The sequence below is a fragment of the Leopardus geoffroyi genome, chromosome D4, assembly GCF_018350155.1.
Source record: "Leopardus geoffroyi isolate Oge1 chromosome D4, O.geoffroyi_Oge1_pat1.0, whole genome shotgun sequence".
NCBI lineage: Eukaryota > Metazoa > Chordata > Mammalia > Carnivora > Felidae > Leopardus > Leopardus geoffroyi.
The window spans coordinates 39,992,797-40,005,956 of record NC_059342.1 but is presented as its reverse complement, the minus strand read 5'-3'; the positions used below and the strand labels follow the sequence as shown (position 1 = coordinate 40,005,956).

General features: G+C 45.5%; 1 protein-coding gene across 8 annotated transcripts in view; it reads left to right on the top strand.

The window, feature by feature from the left end:
* Nucleotides 1–10,578: 10,578 nt before the first annotated feature.
* Nucleotides 10,579–13,160, top strand: part of NFIB (nuclear factor I B) — a 453,529-nt gene continuing 450,947 nt past the window's right edge. For 5 of the 8 annotated variants that reach the window (XM_045468045.1, XM_045468039.1, XM_045468038.1 and 2 more), the window contains exon 1: nucleotides 10,580–10,690. In XM_045468045.1, the coding sequence (XP_045324001.1) occupies nucleotides 10,595–10,690 (96 nt within the window). In that variant the 5' untranslated portion in view covers nucleotides 10,580–10,594. Of the gene's footprint in view, nucleotides 10,691–13,160 lie in introns of all 8 variants that reach the window. The other 3 variants (XM_045468032.1, XM_045468031.1, XM_045468036.1) reach the window with 1 other exon arrangement.

The window sequence follows — 13,160 nt, the reverse complement described above, 5'->3', positions numbered from 1 at the left end:
TGTTAAAATGTCAATTCTGCCCTAAGTAACCTGTAGAACCATTGTAATCCCAATGAATATCTAAGCAGAAATCCACAAGCCACTTATAAAGTTCATACGGAAATACAAAGGAGCTACAATGGCTAAAATATTCTTGAAAAGAAAAACAAAATTGATAGACTTGTCTTTCTTAAAAGTGATAATAATCAGGACAGTGTGGTATTTGCAAAAGGACAAATCTAGCAATGGGACAGACAAATAGACAAATAGAGAGTCCAGACATTGGTCCACATGAATAAGGCCAAACGAGTTTTGCCGAAGGCACAGAAGCAATGCAATGGAGAATGGAAAGTCTTTTCAACGAATGGTTCTGGAACAATAGGATATCAGTATGAAAAACAAAAACACTGTTCCTTATCGCACACCATACACAAAAATTAATTTCAGATGACTCATCGACCGAAATATAAAAATTCATCAGAAGAATATCTTTGTGGCCTTTGGGTAAACCAAGTTTTCTTAGATAGGAAATAGAAGGCAATAACTGTGAGAAAAAAAGCTGATATTTTGGACTTTACCAAAATTAAAAACATTATTATGAAAATGAATAAAGAAGCTATGTGGGTGCCTGGGTGGCTCAGTCATTTAAGCGTCTGGCTTCGGGTCAGGCCATGATCTCACAGTTTGTGGGTTCGAGCCACGTGTTGGGCTCTGGGCTGACAGCTCAGAGCCTGGATCCTGCTTCAGATTCTGTGTCTCCCTTACTCTCTGCCCCTCTGCTGCTCGTGCTCTTTCTCTCTCTCTCAAAAGTAAATAAACATTAAAAAATTTAAAAAAAAAAAAAAAAGAAGAAGCTGTGGACTGTAAGAAATATTCACAATGCAGGTATCTAACAAAGAACTTGTCTCCAGAATGCACAAATGACTTCTACATCTCAATAGTAAAAAGAGAAATTGATTTAAAAATAGACATTAGACTTAGACATTTTATGAACGAGGAACTACAAATGGCCACATGAAAAGGGGCTCAAAATTATTAGTCATCAGTCATGCACATTATACCAATTGAGATACCTTTACACATCCAACCAAAGGGCTAAAGTTAAAAATATGACAACACCAAGAGTTAGCAAGAATATGGAACTGGAACTTTTGTATGTTATTTGCAGGTGCGTAAAAGGATAAAACCATTCTGGAAAACTGAATGGAAGTTTTTTGTTTGTTTCTTAAAGTGTCGTTATTTATTTTGAGAGACAGAGAGAGAGGGTGGGTGAGCAGGGGAGAGGCAGAGAGAAAAGGAGAAAGGGAGAATCTGCATTGCTGGCACAGAGCCCGACTTGGGACTTGAACTCACAAGCTGTGAGATCATGACCTGTGTGGATATCCAGAGTCAGATGCTGAACCGCCTGAGCCATCCAGGTGCCCCTGGAAGGTCTTTTTAATTTAGCTAATTATGCATATATCTATGACCAAAGAATTCCATTGCTTATTTACCCAAAAGAAATACAAACATGCCCACAAAACGATTTGTCCATGAATGCTCATAGCTTTTCTCATAATAGTCAAAAACCTGGAAGCAACCCAAATGTCCATTAACAGGAGAATGGATAAACAAATTGTGGTATATTCACAAAATAGAATGTGATTCAGCAACAAAAAGTGACAATAACATGGATAAATCTCACAAACATCATGTTGAGTGAAAGAAGCCACCCACAAAAGAATAGAGATACTACACGATTCCGTACATAGGAATTTATTTTTTTTAAGTTTTTTTTTTAACGTTTATTTATTTTTGAGACAGAGAGAGACAGAGCATGAACAGGGGAGGGGCAGAGAGAGAGGGAGACACAGAATCCGAAACAGGCTCCAGGCTCTGAGCTGTCAGCACAGAGCCCGACGCGGGGCTCGAACCCACGGACCGTGAGATCATGACCTGAGCCGAAGTCGGACGCTCAACCGACCAAGCCACCCAGGTGCCCCTTAAGTTTTTTTTTTAAATACGTATTTGCCTTTGAGAGAGAGACAGTCAGAGAGAGACTGAGACAGAATCTGAAGCAGGCTCCAGGCTCTGAGCTGTTAGTATAGAGCCTGACGCAGGGCTTGAACTCACGAGCTATGAGATCATGATCTGAGCCAAAACTGGACGCTTACCCGACTGAGCAACACAAGCGCCGCCATACATATGAATTTCCAGAAGGGGCATATATAAATGGTGATAGAAATCATAACAGGGGTTGTGTGTGCCCTGGGGGGCAGGGGAATAGATGTACCTTGGAGAGAGCAATGGAGAGGTTTTCAGGTCATTGAAAATATTCTACATCTTAATAGGAATGGGGATTATACAGGTGGATACAATTGTAAAAATTCATCGCTTAAGATTTGTACAGGACACCATAAGTAAATTACCTAAATGAAATTTTTTTTTTTAAGGTTTACTTATTATTTTTGGGACAGAGACAGGAACATGAGAGGGGGAGGGATAGATAGAGAAGAAGACACAGAATACGAAGCCGGCTCCAAGCTGTCAGCACAGAGCCCGACACGGGGCTCGAATTCACAAACTGAGAGATCATGATCTGAGCCAAAGTCGGACGCTTAACCGACTGAGCCACCCAGGCACTTCTCAATGAAACTTTTATTAGGATAATAAAGGGCAACAGGAGCCCTATCATTACAGGTTATAGTCCTCTGGAGAGTGCTGTAAGAAGAAGAGTTTTAGGGGGCCCTCAGCAGAACTGTCTTGTCCTAACCTTCATTTTCCTAAGATCGAACTGTTTTAAGAAAATGAAGAACATGGTGAGTTTCCTTTTATCCTTCCTTCTTCCAGTCTCAGAAAGGGATCGCCCCGTCGGCTGGTTCTAAGGGAGACCAGAACCTGAGACATAATCAGAGCTTCTGAGATAAAAGCAGGGTGACCTATGGGACCAGTTCTTGGTTTTAGAGTGTGACAGACCTGGTTTTGACTCCAAGCACCAGCACCTTAACTCTGGGACAAATGTGTTCTGGTCCTTGACTGGCAATATTGTCAAATGAAGAGAAGTATCCTTGCCTTGAACGGTATCGTGAGGAATACTGCCCAGCTCTCTGGTCACTTCAGGGAAGCCTCTCCCAATTTCCCCGATTCTTGCAAACCAACTGCCTTCCCAGTTATACATGTTCATAGTAATGCTCCCTTGAAGCACCCTTCATGGATGTCATTCTGTATTTACCTGTGTGAACATGTGATTGATATCATCTCCGCACCTCCAACTATAAGCAACTCCAGCATAAGGCAAGTGTGTATTTTTGCTCACCAGCACCTAGTACGGTGCCTGGCACTTGACAGGTAAGCAATAAATATCTGCTGGAGAAATGAGGCCCGGCCAAAGCAAGTGAAACCATGAAAGTCTTGCCACCCACCCACCCTGCCCTCCTTCCCCCAATCCAAATCCACACCACTCACCCCTCGATTGCTTTTGGGGGCCTTCTGTTTCCCTTTGTCACCTCCCCGAGTTCATTAGGGCCACTATTGCTTGTCTTAACAATGTGTGTGTGGCAAAAAATAGAGCAGGGGAGTGGAGGAGGAAGGTGTCAGGGTACAGGGAGATTTGTCTCTTAATGGCGGCCTCAGAGAGATAACCCTGCCCGGAAGGAGACCCGCGGTAGGGGACTTTGACTCAGCACTTAAGAAACCTGCAGGTGTCTTTGTTTCTTCCTAAGAACTTTTACACTGGAGGGCACTCCAGGCCGCCTATCACCGCTTTCCATCAAGGTTTGGGGGGTTTCATGTTTATCTGTGTTATTCACGTGTTCAACCTGCACCGGGCTGAGCGTTCTTAGGCGCCTTAGTTGTGAAACTTGGGTATCTTTTGGCAAGGCTTGCCTTGTTGGAAAGGGGCAACATGGCAAGATATTGTTACACTGCCCTCACTGCACCTTTTTTTTTTTTTTTTTTTTTTTTTTTGGAGCTTATTCTCTGCTGTTTCTGAAAGCACGAAGAGAGAGTGCTATTAGAATTCCATGGACTAGGGATGTTTCTAGAACCAGGCAATCCTCTATAGAGGACCCATTCCCGGCATCAGTGTTCAGCAGTTCAAACATTTAGATGGGAATGTATTTTTTACTTGCTTTTCTTTTTTCAATTTCTCATTTTGAAATAATTGTACGCTCACAGGAAGTTGAAAAAAAAAAAGGTTCAGGGAGGTCCCCTGCACCCTTCACCTTACTTTTTGTTTTTATTTATAAATGCAATGTACAACCATTATGAAATTTCTAGGAGTATGAAAGTAGATAAAGTGAAAGTTCCCCTCCACTGATAATCAAGTCAATATTCTTCTAACATGTTTTCTATGCATAAATAAATAAACAGACACAGTTGAATTGTTTATCAGAGATGGGATCGTGCTATCCAGCAATCCCCTTTTCTTTATTGAGAATAAAGTAAAAAAAAAAAAAAAAAATCATCCCATGTCGGTGGCCAGACCTGCCACACATTCCTGTAAACAGCTACCTAAAAAGAGAAAATATTTCAAACACTTATGATCAGAAAATGTAGCATTTTTTAGAAACTTGCTTGAGGAAAGTAAAAAAAAAAAATAAAATAAAAAAAAAAGGCATGTTCTAAGAGAAGCTCAGCCTCTGTTCCTGGTTTTAATCCAATGACTCTTCTCTGGAAACAAACACCTGTCTTTGGGAAAAGCTGTAGGTGGATCAGTCCTGGTATGACTCCAGCTTTAATAACTGGTTGTTTCCATTCTTTAAAGTGCTCAGTCTCCTTGTTTGGGAGGTCTGCCTACTTGTCCCCAAAACAGTCTTTTGTTGAGCGTGCTGGACAGGGCAGGGGCATTCCTCTGGGAGCCACGAGGGATGGGTGAGATCAGTGAAGGTCAGGGCACAGGGGCGGTGGTGGAAGGCAACGAGAAGCCGTTGCTGCAGGTGGTGGGGAGCTGGGTCTTTCCAAGTACCCACACATCTCCCATGGCATGGGATCAGCTCAGTCTGGGCTTCCTTCCAAAGGAGATACCGAATGGCCACTGACTGCCTTCAGACATCGTCACCGAAGGATGACGGTGAAGGTGGGCCACTGAAGAGGGTAGTGGGCTGCTTGGATGGTCTCGGTGGCCCGAGGGGCAGGAAACCCTCGTCGTTCACACAATGGCCCCGTCTCTTCTCTGTGGAGCTCAGATCATGTGGGCTCTGATGCAGGGGGATTGCGGTGCATGCTGACTGCGCCTGGGGCTGGGGGAGGGCAAGGCTCAGAAAATGGCCACGTGTCACAGATCTCTCCCTGAATCCTCAGAGACCTTAGAAAACTGGGGCAGCCTCCCTCGGAAGAGATGAGACTGATTTAATAGTTCTTTGCCCCATTCCTCCCCCCATGCGGCACATTCTCCTCTCTGTTGCCCTCCTGCTTGCCGGGGGCCCGGTGACGGGCTCACCAAAGTTCCCTGACAGGAGCCTGGCCTCTTGCTGCCAGGTCTGGGTAAGTGACCGGGTCACGTGCCTGGCTATTCGAAACAGGTTCTTAAGGCTAATATTCTCTCCCTAGTATTATCTGGACTTGCCGGCCTCCCTTCGTTTTCCATTTTGGATCCGCCATGCATCACCTCAGGGCCCTCCTTCCATCAGCCCGCACACCCAATGCCTGCTCTTCTCTTTTCCCTGTCAACTCTCTGCCACTACAGTGTCACCACTGTCTAAATTCAGTCATTCGTGTGGTAGTAAGGGGGGAAGAAGGGCTAGCTGAAGAGGGGAGAGAGCAGAGGTTGAATTCTAGCCCTTCCATTGATCCTCTGTGTGCCTGGCAGGGAGGTCTCAGGTCCCTGACCTTGAAGACGGAGGGGAACAGGTAACACCAGAACTAAAATTGAGACCGATTTTGATAACAACTACAGCTTGGAATGGAGGTTTGTGCAGTCTTAATCCTTGCATTGAAGGAGGCTATTTTCAACCCCCTTTTTGGGTACCCAGAACCGAAGTACACAGACTAGTTCCAAACTGTATAGCTAGCAAGTGGCGACAAGGACCAGGGATGAAATCCCCACCCAGGGGCGCTTCTCTCTGCACACCGCACTACGATCTGTTGCTGCGCTCCGGAGCAAAGGGCTCACGCACTCAGGGTAGAATTGAACATTGGGGTCAAAAAGCTAAACATTGAAATAAATCACAATAAAATAGTTTAAGGAAGTAATTCTCCAAATCGCATCTAAACTTGTGGGCTTCCATGAGTCAAGAGCCCTGAGTAGTGATCACTCCCATCCATGGATCCCGATGGGATTTAGGCCAAGCTCACAGCCTGGGGGGATGGACGAGAAGCCAGCAAGAGCCCTAAGGTTGGGTGAGTGCCAGCCCAGTGGGTTGGGGGCCTTACAAAGCACTGTGGAGACCAGAAGGGTTCATGTTTTCTTTCTCATTCTGTCCTTTCTTCCCATTTTCCCTCTCCTTATCTCTATTTCTAGCTCTACTTTCTCTGGTTATCTTTATCACTCTCTTTTTTATGTTTATCTCTCTTTTTAGTTATTTCTTCCTTCCCTGCTCTCACTCCCCCTTAATTACTGGCTATATGATTTGGGTCAAATTATGGGCCTCGGTGTCCTTATCTGTAAATAAGGCATAATGGCAATGACCACATACATAGCTCTTATCCATCAGGGTACTGTGTTAGGTACTTATAGCAACTGCTGTAATCCTCATATCAATTATAAGGTACTTTATGATTACTAATTCCATTTTCCAGGTGAGAACACTGAGGCACAGAAGTTAACCCACCTGCCTCTGGCCACACTCTTAGTAGTAACAACGCTGTGGTTTGAATCCTGGCCACAGGCTTCTGAGTCAAAGCCATTGACCACAACCATGCTGCCCCTCAAAGAAAAAGGGACAGTGAATCCTTGAAGGCAGTGTGGGATGTATGGTAACCTGTCTGCAAGGATTAACGTCCTCTTGCTCAGGTCTAGGCTGATCCCCAGTTTATTTGCCAATGAGGGAGAAATCAAAGCACTCAGAGCATAACTGAGCAATGATTGGTTTAGCCCATTTACTTTGGGCTAAAGATTTGGCTTTTTTTTTTTTTTTTAATTTTTTTTTCAACGTTTATTTATTTTTGGGACAGAGAGAGCCAGAGCATGAACAGGGGAGGGTCAGAGAGAGAGGGAGACACAGAATCGGAAACAGGCTCCAGGTTCCGAGCCATCAGCCCAGAGCCTGACGCGGGGCTCGAACTCACGGACCGCGAGATCGTGACCTGGCTGAAGTCGGACGCTTAACCGACTGCGCCACCCAGGCGCCCCAACATTTGGCTTTTTTACAAGCTTTTGTTTTGCTGGGTGAGGTGTGGAACTTGGGGGAGATGGCTAGCTGGCTGAAAACACAGGAGGGGAGACTAGAAGTCAGGGAGAAAACACAGGGCAAGGGCACATGCTTTGGAGAGAGGAATTTGGGGCAAAAACTCCCTGAGATTAGGGGTATGTTAGGGAGGTAAGTCAAGTGGGTTGTATGTAACACCTACTAAACTCCCCACAAAGCTTCCTCGTTATTCATTAGTGATTTAGGAGTCTAATTCATATATTTTTATTATTTATTTTGAGAGAGAGAGAGCACGTCCAAGCAGAGGAGGGGCAGAGAGAGAGGGAGAGAGAGGATTCCAAGCCCTGATGCAGGGTTCTCTCTCAAGAACCATGAGATCATGACCTGAGCTGAAATCAAGAGTCAGATGCTTAACTGACTGAGCCACCCAGATGCCCCATATGTTTGAACATCTAGTTAGGCCTTCAATCTCTCTCAGGTGAGATTTGATTAGCTAATGAATCCAGTCACACTGGCTTCCACTTGTGAGCCCAGTTTGCCTGGTGTCTCCCATTTATGAACTAGACATGCTTGCCCTGAAGTTTCGCTCTCAATGAAAGACATTCCCCAGGACCCCAGATGGTGAGTGGTCAGCCCCTGGGCATGTGTCTTGTATACCACCCCAGTCCGGAATCCGCTTCCTTTCTAGCTCTGCCAAGAATCCCCCATCACCAGGCCTCTGGCGTTCCCCAGCCGGGCAAATGAAGTGCACAGATTTGTTATTTCTAGCCCAGTCTCTTTGTTCCCCACGGTTCACCCATTTGTACATAAGTGCCGCGGCCTCTCCACCGGCTTCTCCTTCCCACTTCCTTTGTTATCTTTCACCATTTCCCACTAATCAGCAGAAGTGTCCCCGCGGTGACGGTGACAACGGACCCTCTCAGCAGATACACCTGTGTAGGAGTCGTGCAATGTGCTAAGTTTTAAAAGGATTCCGAGGCAGGCAGGAAAGTGTTTGTGGGCTAAGCAGTGTTCTCAACGCAGCCTGAAGTTGGACTCTGCCCCCAAAGAGCCCCGGGGAAGCCGTGCAGTCGAGAAAGGTAGATGGCGGTCTTCCTTCCACCTAGAGCCACGAGAGAGGGGGGTCATGGCAAGGTCTGATTGCAGAGGAAAGGGAGGAAACGTGGAAGCTTCACTGGCCTCACCTCCAGGCCCACACAATACCCCCAAAGAATGTTCTGGAAATGCATATGAGGTGCTGGGCTCCAGAGGGCTGCTGGCCCTGAGCAGCCTGTGGAAGTGCCTACCTGGGCCCACCCCTTCCCCCCACCCCTGCCACAGAAGCCGGACTTCCTCCTGCCTGTGGCAGCTTTGGGGGAAGGCAGTTGGGACGTGAATGAGATCGTATCTCATGAATCTGCAGCTCCAGTGTGTACAGTGGGCTGGCCTGGCACACAGTAGGCCCTCAGCAGGGCTGTGGTTACCTGAGCAAATCCAAACTGGAAACCACGATTTCCAGTGGCGTGCTTGCTCTCCGATCCTTGCTCAAAAGAAAGAAACAGGATTGAAGAATGGGGTGGAGAGAGAGAGAAGAAAGGAAGCATGAAGATCATGGGGGGCGGAGGGAGAAGGCTTCAAAGGCAGAGGCCAGGGTGGGGCATCCAGTCCCCTCCACCCCCCACTCGCCTGAGAATAAACAGAACAAAAACAAGGAGAAAGAAACCAGAGTTCCCCCCGCCCCCCCACGAGAGGATCAGCCCCTTCCGTGGAGAGCAGGTTATTTTGCTGCCGGCCCAGAGTCGGGCCACCGTGAGCTCCTGTCCCGTCTGACAACAGCCTCCCCCGCCCCACCCTTCGTGAATATAAAAACACCCGAAGGACAGAGCTCTCCACGGCCCTTGCTTTTCATCTTTGGAGTTCACAGGCCCAAACGAGTCACCTTTGCGGCCTCACACAAACTGCATGCAGAGAAAAGAAATAGCCGGTAATACAGCAGTTTTTTCCCCTTCATTTTGGTTGAATCAAATAGGACTTTGTCCTTTTTTAAATGGTCTGCAGCAAATGTAACTTCTAAGCCTACAAGTCGTTTGGAGAATCCTAGTGCACACCGACGAAAAATAACAACACGCCCTGAACGAGGTCGCTTGTGTTGAGGCTGTGCCGTAGGGGTCCCGAAAATCAGCATCGCCCTTGCCTTTTCATATTTCAGCAAAAGAAAGGGCAGGAATCCATCTGCTTGTCCTAGCCTGGATTGCTGATTGTGGGGACATGACTCTAAGCTTCTCCCCGCAGGAGCCAGAGTTTTACTTTCCAGAAAAAGAAGAAAGGCTATGCAGAGCCCTTGTCTTATTAGTACATGTCCCTTCCTGCTTTCTGCGTGTGCTGATTGGAAGAACGAGTTGAGATTTCAGGATGAAGCAAAAAATGATCAGTGTTGAGGAGAAAACGAATGCCCCTCCAAGTGCAGGACAGAGAGGGAAGGTGAGGAATTCAGTCTAGAGTCAGGATTATGGGCAAACACTGCCCTTCCCTCGTCGTTTTTACCAAGTCTTCCCGGGATGAAGCAAATAATGTTTCTAGGCCATCTTGGGGGGGGCGGGGGGGAGTGAGTGCCAGGCCTGAAGGAGAAGCAGTTCTCAAGGCTGATTTATCCTTGCAGACTGCACCGCTCTTCTTGAACAGTGATTTCAAAGAGTTAAACTGCTTCCATATGTCCAGCATGGGAGTGGAGTTTGTAGCCTTTGGCAACCTCGGCTGAATCCAGCTGCTGCTACCTGTGTGTTCCACTGTGTGTGTGTGTGTGTGTGTGTGTGTGTGTGTGTGCGCGCGCGCGCGTGCACGTCCGCGTGCAGTGACATCTGAACCACGTTCCGACCGTGTCAACCAAACTGTTATGTCTTTGTTGGGGCAGATATTAATTCTGAGCAATTACGGCTCCCTCTTTCCTCACTCCCTCCCACCCCTCTCCCCTCCCTTCATCTGCTCCGCAAGGACCATGGACCATGTCAAACAATATACAACAGAGAAGAATGCAAATAAACTTTAGTCCGCATAGCCCAGCAAGGCAGTTAGCCGCCCACTTGCAAGATACTTAACTCTTGTACACATGATACACAAAGAACGCTAGCTACTTTCACCAATCCCTTTAGACCAAAAAAAAAAAAAAAAAAAAAAAAAAAAAGCAAAAGAACTGATCCTTGTCTTTCTATCTGTGAGGTTCCAGTTCCTCCTGCTAATAAAGAAGGTTTTCCCATGATGCAGTGTGATAAGGATTGGCCTACATGTAGTCCAGAAAGCCACCGCCGACGTTTCCTTGATTAGGTGTCTTATCTTCCATTGAGCTGCATCTGATGAAGATTGCTAACAGCATAATGGCTGGGAAAACATCGGACAGCTCCATAAAATGGCAGCTATGTTATGACATGTCAGCCAGGACCTGGTGGATGGTAAGTTTGGCGTGTTAACATTTTTTTTTCCTCCCACCCCCTAAACCTCCCCCCTCCTTTCTTTTGAGCTCCTCCTTTATTGTTCCACGCACACGTGTTATAAAGTTCGCTGCCTGCGGAAAGTTCAAGCTCAAGTTGTGGGAGCCTGGGGTGCCTTCGCACGCCAGTGGGCTGGATAGGATTTCCCTGCTATTGTGGCCAGGGACATAGGCCCTTTTTTTTTTTTTTTTAAGGCAGTGTGAGTTTTTGTTCACTTTTAAAAACAAGAAAAAGAAAAAGAAAAATGTAGATGGTATGGTCGGGCCCCAGGCTGGCTGGTGCGAAATGTATGGAGGTGGGGCAGAGTCAGTGGGGGACTGGAGCCTTCTTGGCTAATTGTTCTTGCATTGGTCTTAAAACAGAGTAATGTACTTCTTTCTTCGGCTTCTCTGAATAGTGATTTAGATAGTGTATTGTATCATGTTGTGTGCAGCTCCCTCATCAGTATGCGACTGTCCCCCACGCTTCGCCTTAATTTGGAATCCACCTCCCTTTCAATGAATACTGTAACTGGAGCAGCCACTGATTACTATGCCACTCAGCGTAATTAAATTTAGTTAATGAGGATATGCATATTCAGTTCATTATTTTTCTTTGCTCTGGCAAATGTGTGTGGGTTTGTTGTTGCTGGGTTGTGGGTTTTTTTTTTTTTTTATCCCCATATTTGTCCAGCTGCAAATTTGGGGAAGAGGAATAAAAAGGCATATAAATTCAGGACCTTGAGGAGTTCTGTGATTCAACTTTTAAAATAATGTTGAGAGGAGAGAAGTCGGAACTTTCTTTGATCAGAATGCTGGGATTAGGGGCCAGAGTTTTGGGAAAGAGAACCTTTCACATCAAAAAAGTGCTATGTGAAAATTTTCAATCTACTGATTTCTGTTGTGCGGACAATGGTCTCTTGTATGCAATAGTCGTGACATGAATGGGCAAACCTTCCGCAGGCAAGCATTCCAGTATGAATATTAAATTCATCCTTGCGCTAATTCGTCGGAACATTTATTTATTTTTCTTCCTTCCTTTTCTTTTCTCTTCTTTTCTTTTCTCTTCTGTTCCTTCCTTTCTTCTGCCCCTTTCATTTAAGTCTTGACTGCTTTTGCTGGCTCGCTTTGGTAATTATTATGCTTACTACAGGGGCTGTTTTCTCACAATTAGTACAGTGTGAGACAATGGGCACTTTATTCTAGGAGAGGAGGGGTATGGCCAGCCCTGGTGGTCAGCCCGTCCCCAGTGCCCAGAGAGAAGGGAGAGCCTTCCCATTAGTCCTGGCTTCTGGCGCCGCTGGCCAGGAGAGTTTCTTATTAATGCGTGAACTTCCTGAAAGGTACAAGTTATGCTGTTGCTTCTAGGCTCTTCCTGAGCACACAACGTGCAGAGACTGTAGCCTGCAGTTCTTGTGCGCGTTCTCATTAACGTGAGGCGTGAGAGCCCGCGGGAAAACTTTACTGCCGCGGCTACTTGTTGCTGTCTTGAGTGCTCTGTTTCAAAAAGAAAGGCCAGTTCCTCCAGGAACTCCATCCCCCTGCCTTTCTGTCTGTGTCTGGGCCACTTTCTTCCAATTGGAATACGTTTTATAAGTGATATAAGCTGCACAGTGGCAGGTTTTTGTTTATGGTTGCATCTCTTACTAGACTTTAGCACCGGGCGGGTACCTGGGCGTGATGAACTCTTAAAATCCTGGCACATACTTGGGGAAAGATACTGCAGACTGTTTATATGAAAAATTTTGCTTGATGTGACTGTACCAAGACTTGGAAGTGGTGTTTTAGGAGCTACTATGACCCCTAACTATCATTTTACGATGTTCCCAGAAGTGAGTTTTAAAGTCGGTACTTAAAATGAAACATTTTTCTGTTGTGAAAAAGTAAAACATTTGGCCCTAAATCTTTTTACGTAAAAATTGGGATTAATGTGGGTATAAGGAGGTAATCCCTGGAACTATTTCACCACTAAATTTTGTCAATCTGGTTCTGCACAGAAAGACCACAGCTTCCCAAGAGAAGCAACGTTGTAAAGGTTTGTGTAGGCTGAGTATTCATTTTTTAAAAGTATCTTCTTTTATTGCCCGCGAAGAGGCAAGAATATACGTAAGGATAGATTCAGAGGCAAAATATGAAGTAAAAAAAGAAACTCTGCATAAATTATTTTCCTATTTAATCTTCGTTAGGTTACATGAATAACATGTACGTCTCTTATTAAGGAAAATTCAATTTCAATAAACGTCGTTAATTTAGGGAGAATGTCTGAGATTAATATTTAGTGTAACACTGACTTCTTGGAATGATAGATGCTCTGTGGAAAGTTTAATCAGAATAACTATTGCATATCGGTAAAATACTGGAAGAAAAAGGAAATGTGTTGTGGTGACTTTACCATGATTCCCCTGTTTGGGATTTAAGGAATATTTTTGAAAGGTGTTCTAAGGTTCTTACAA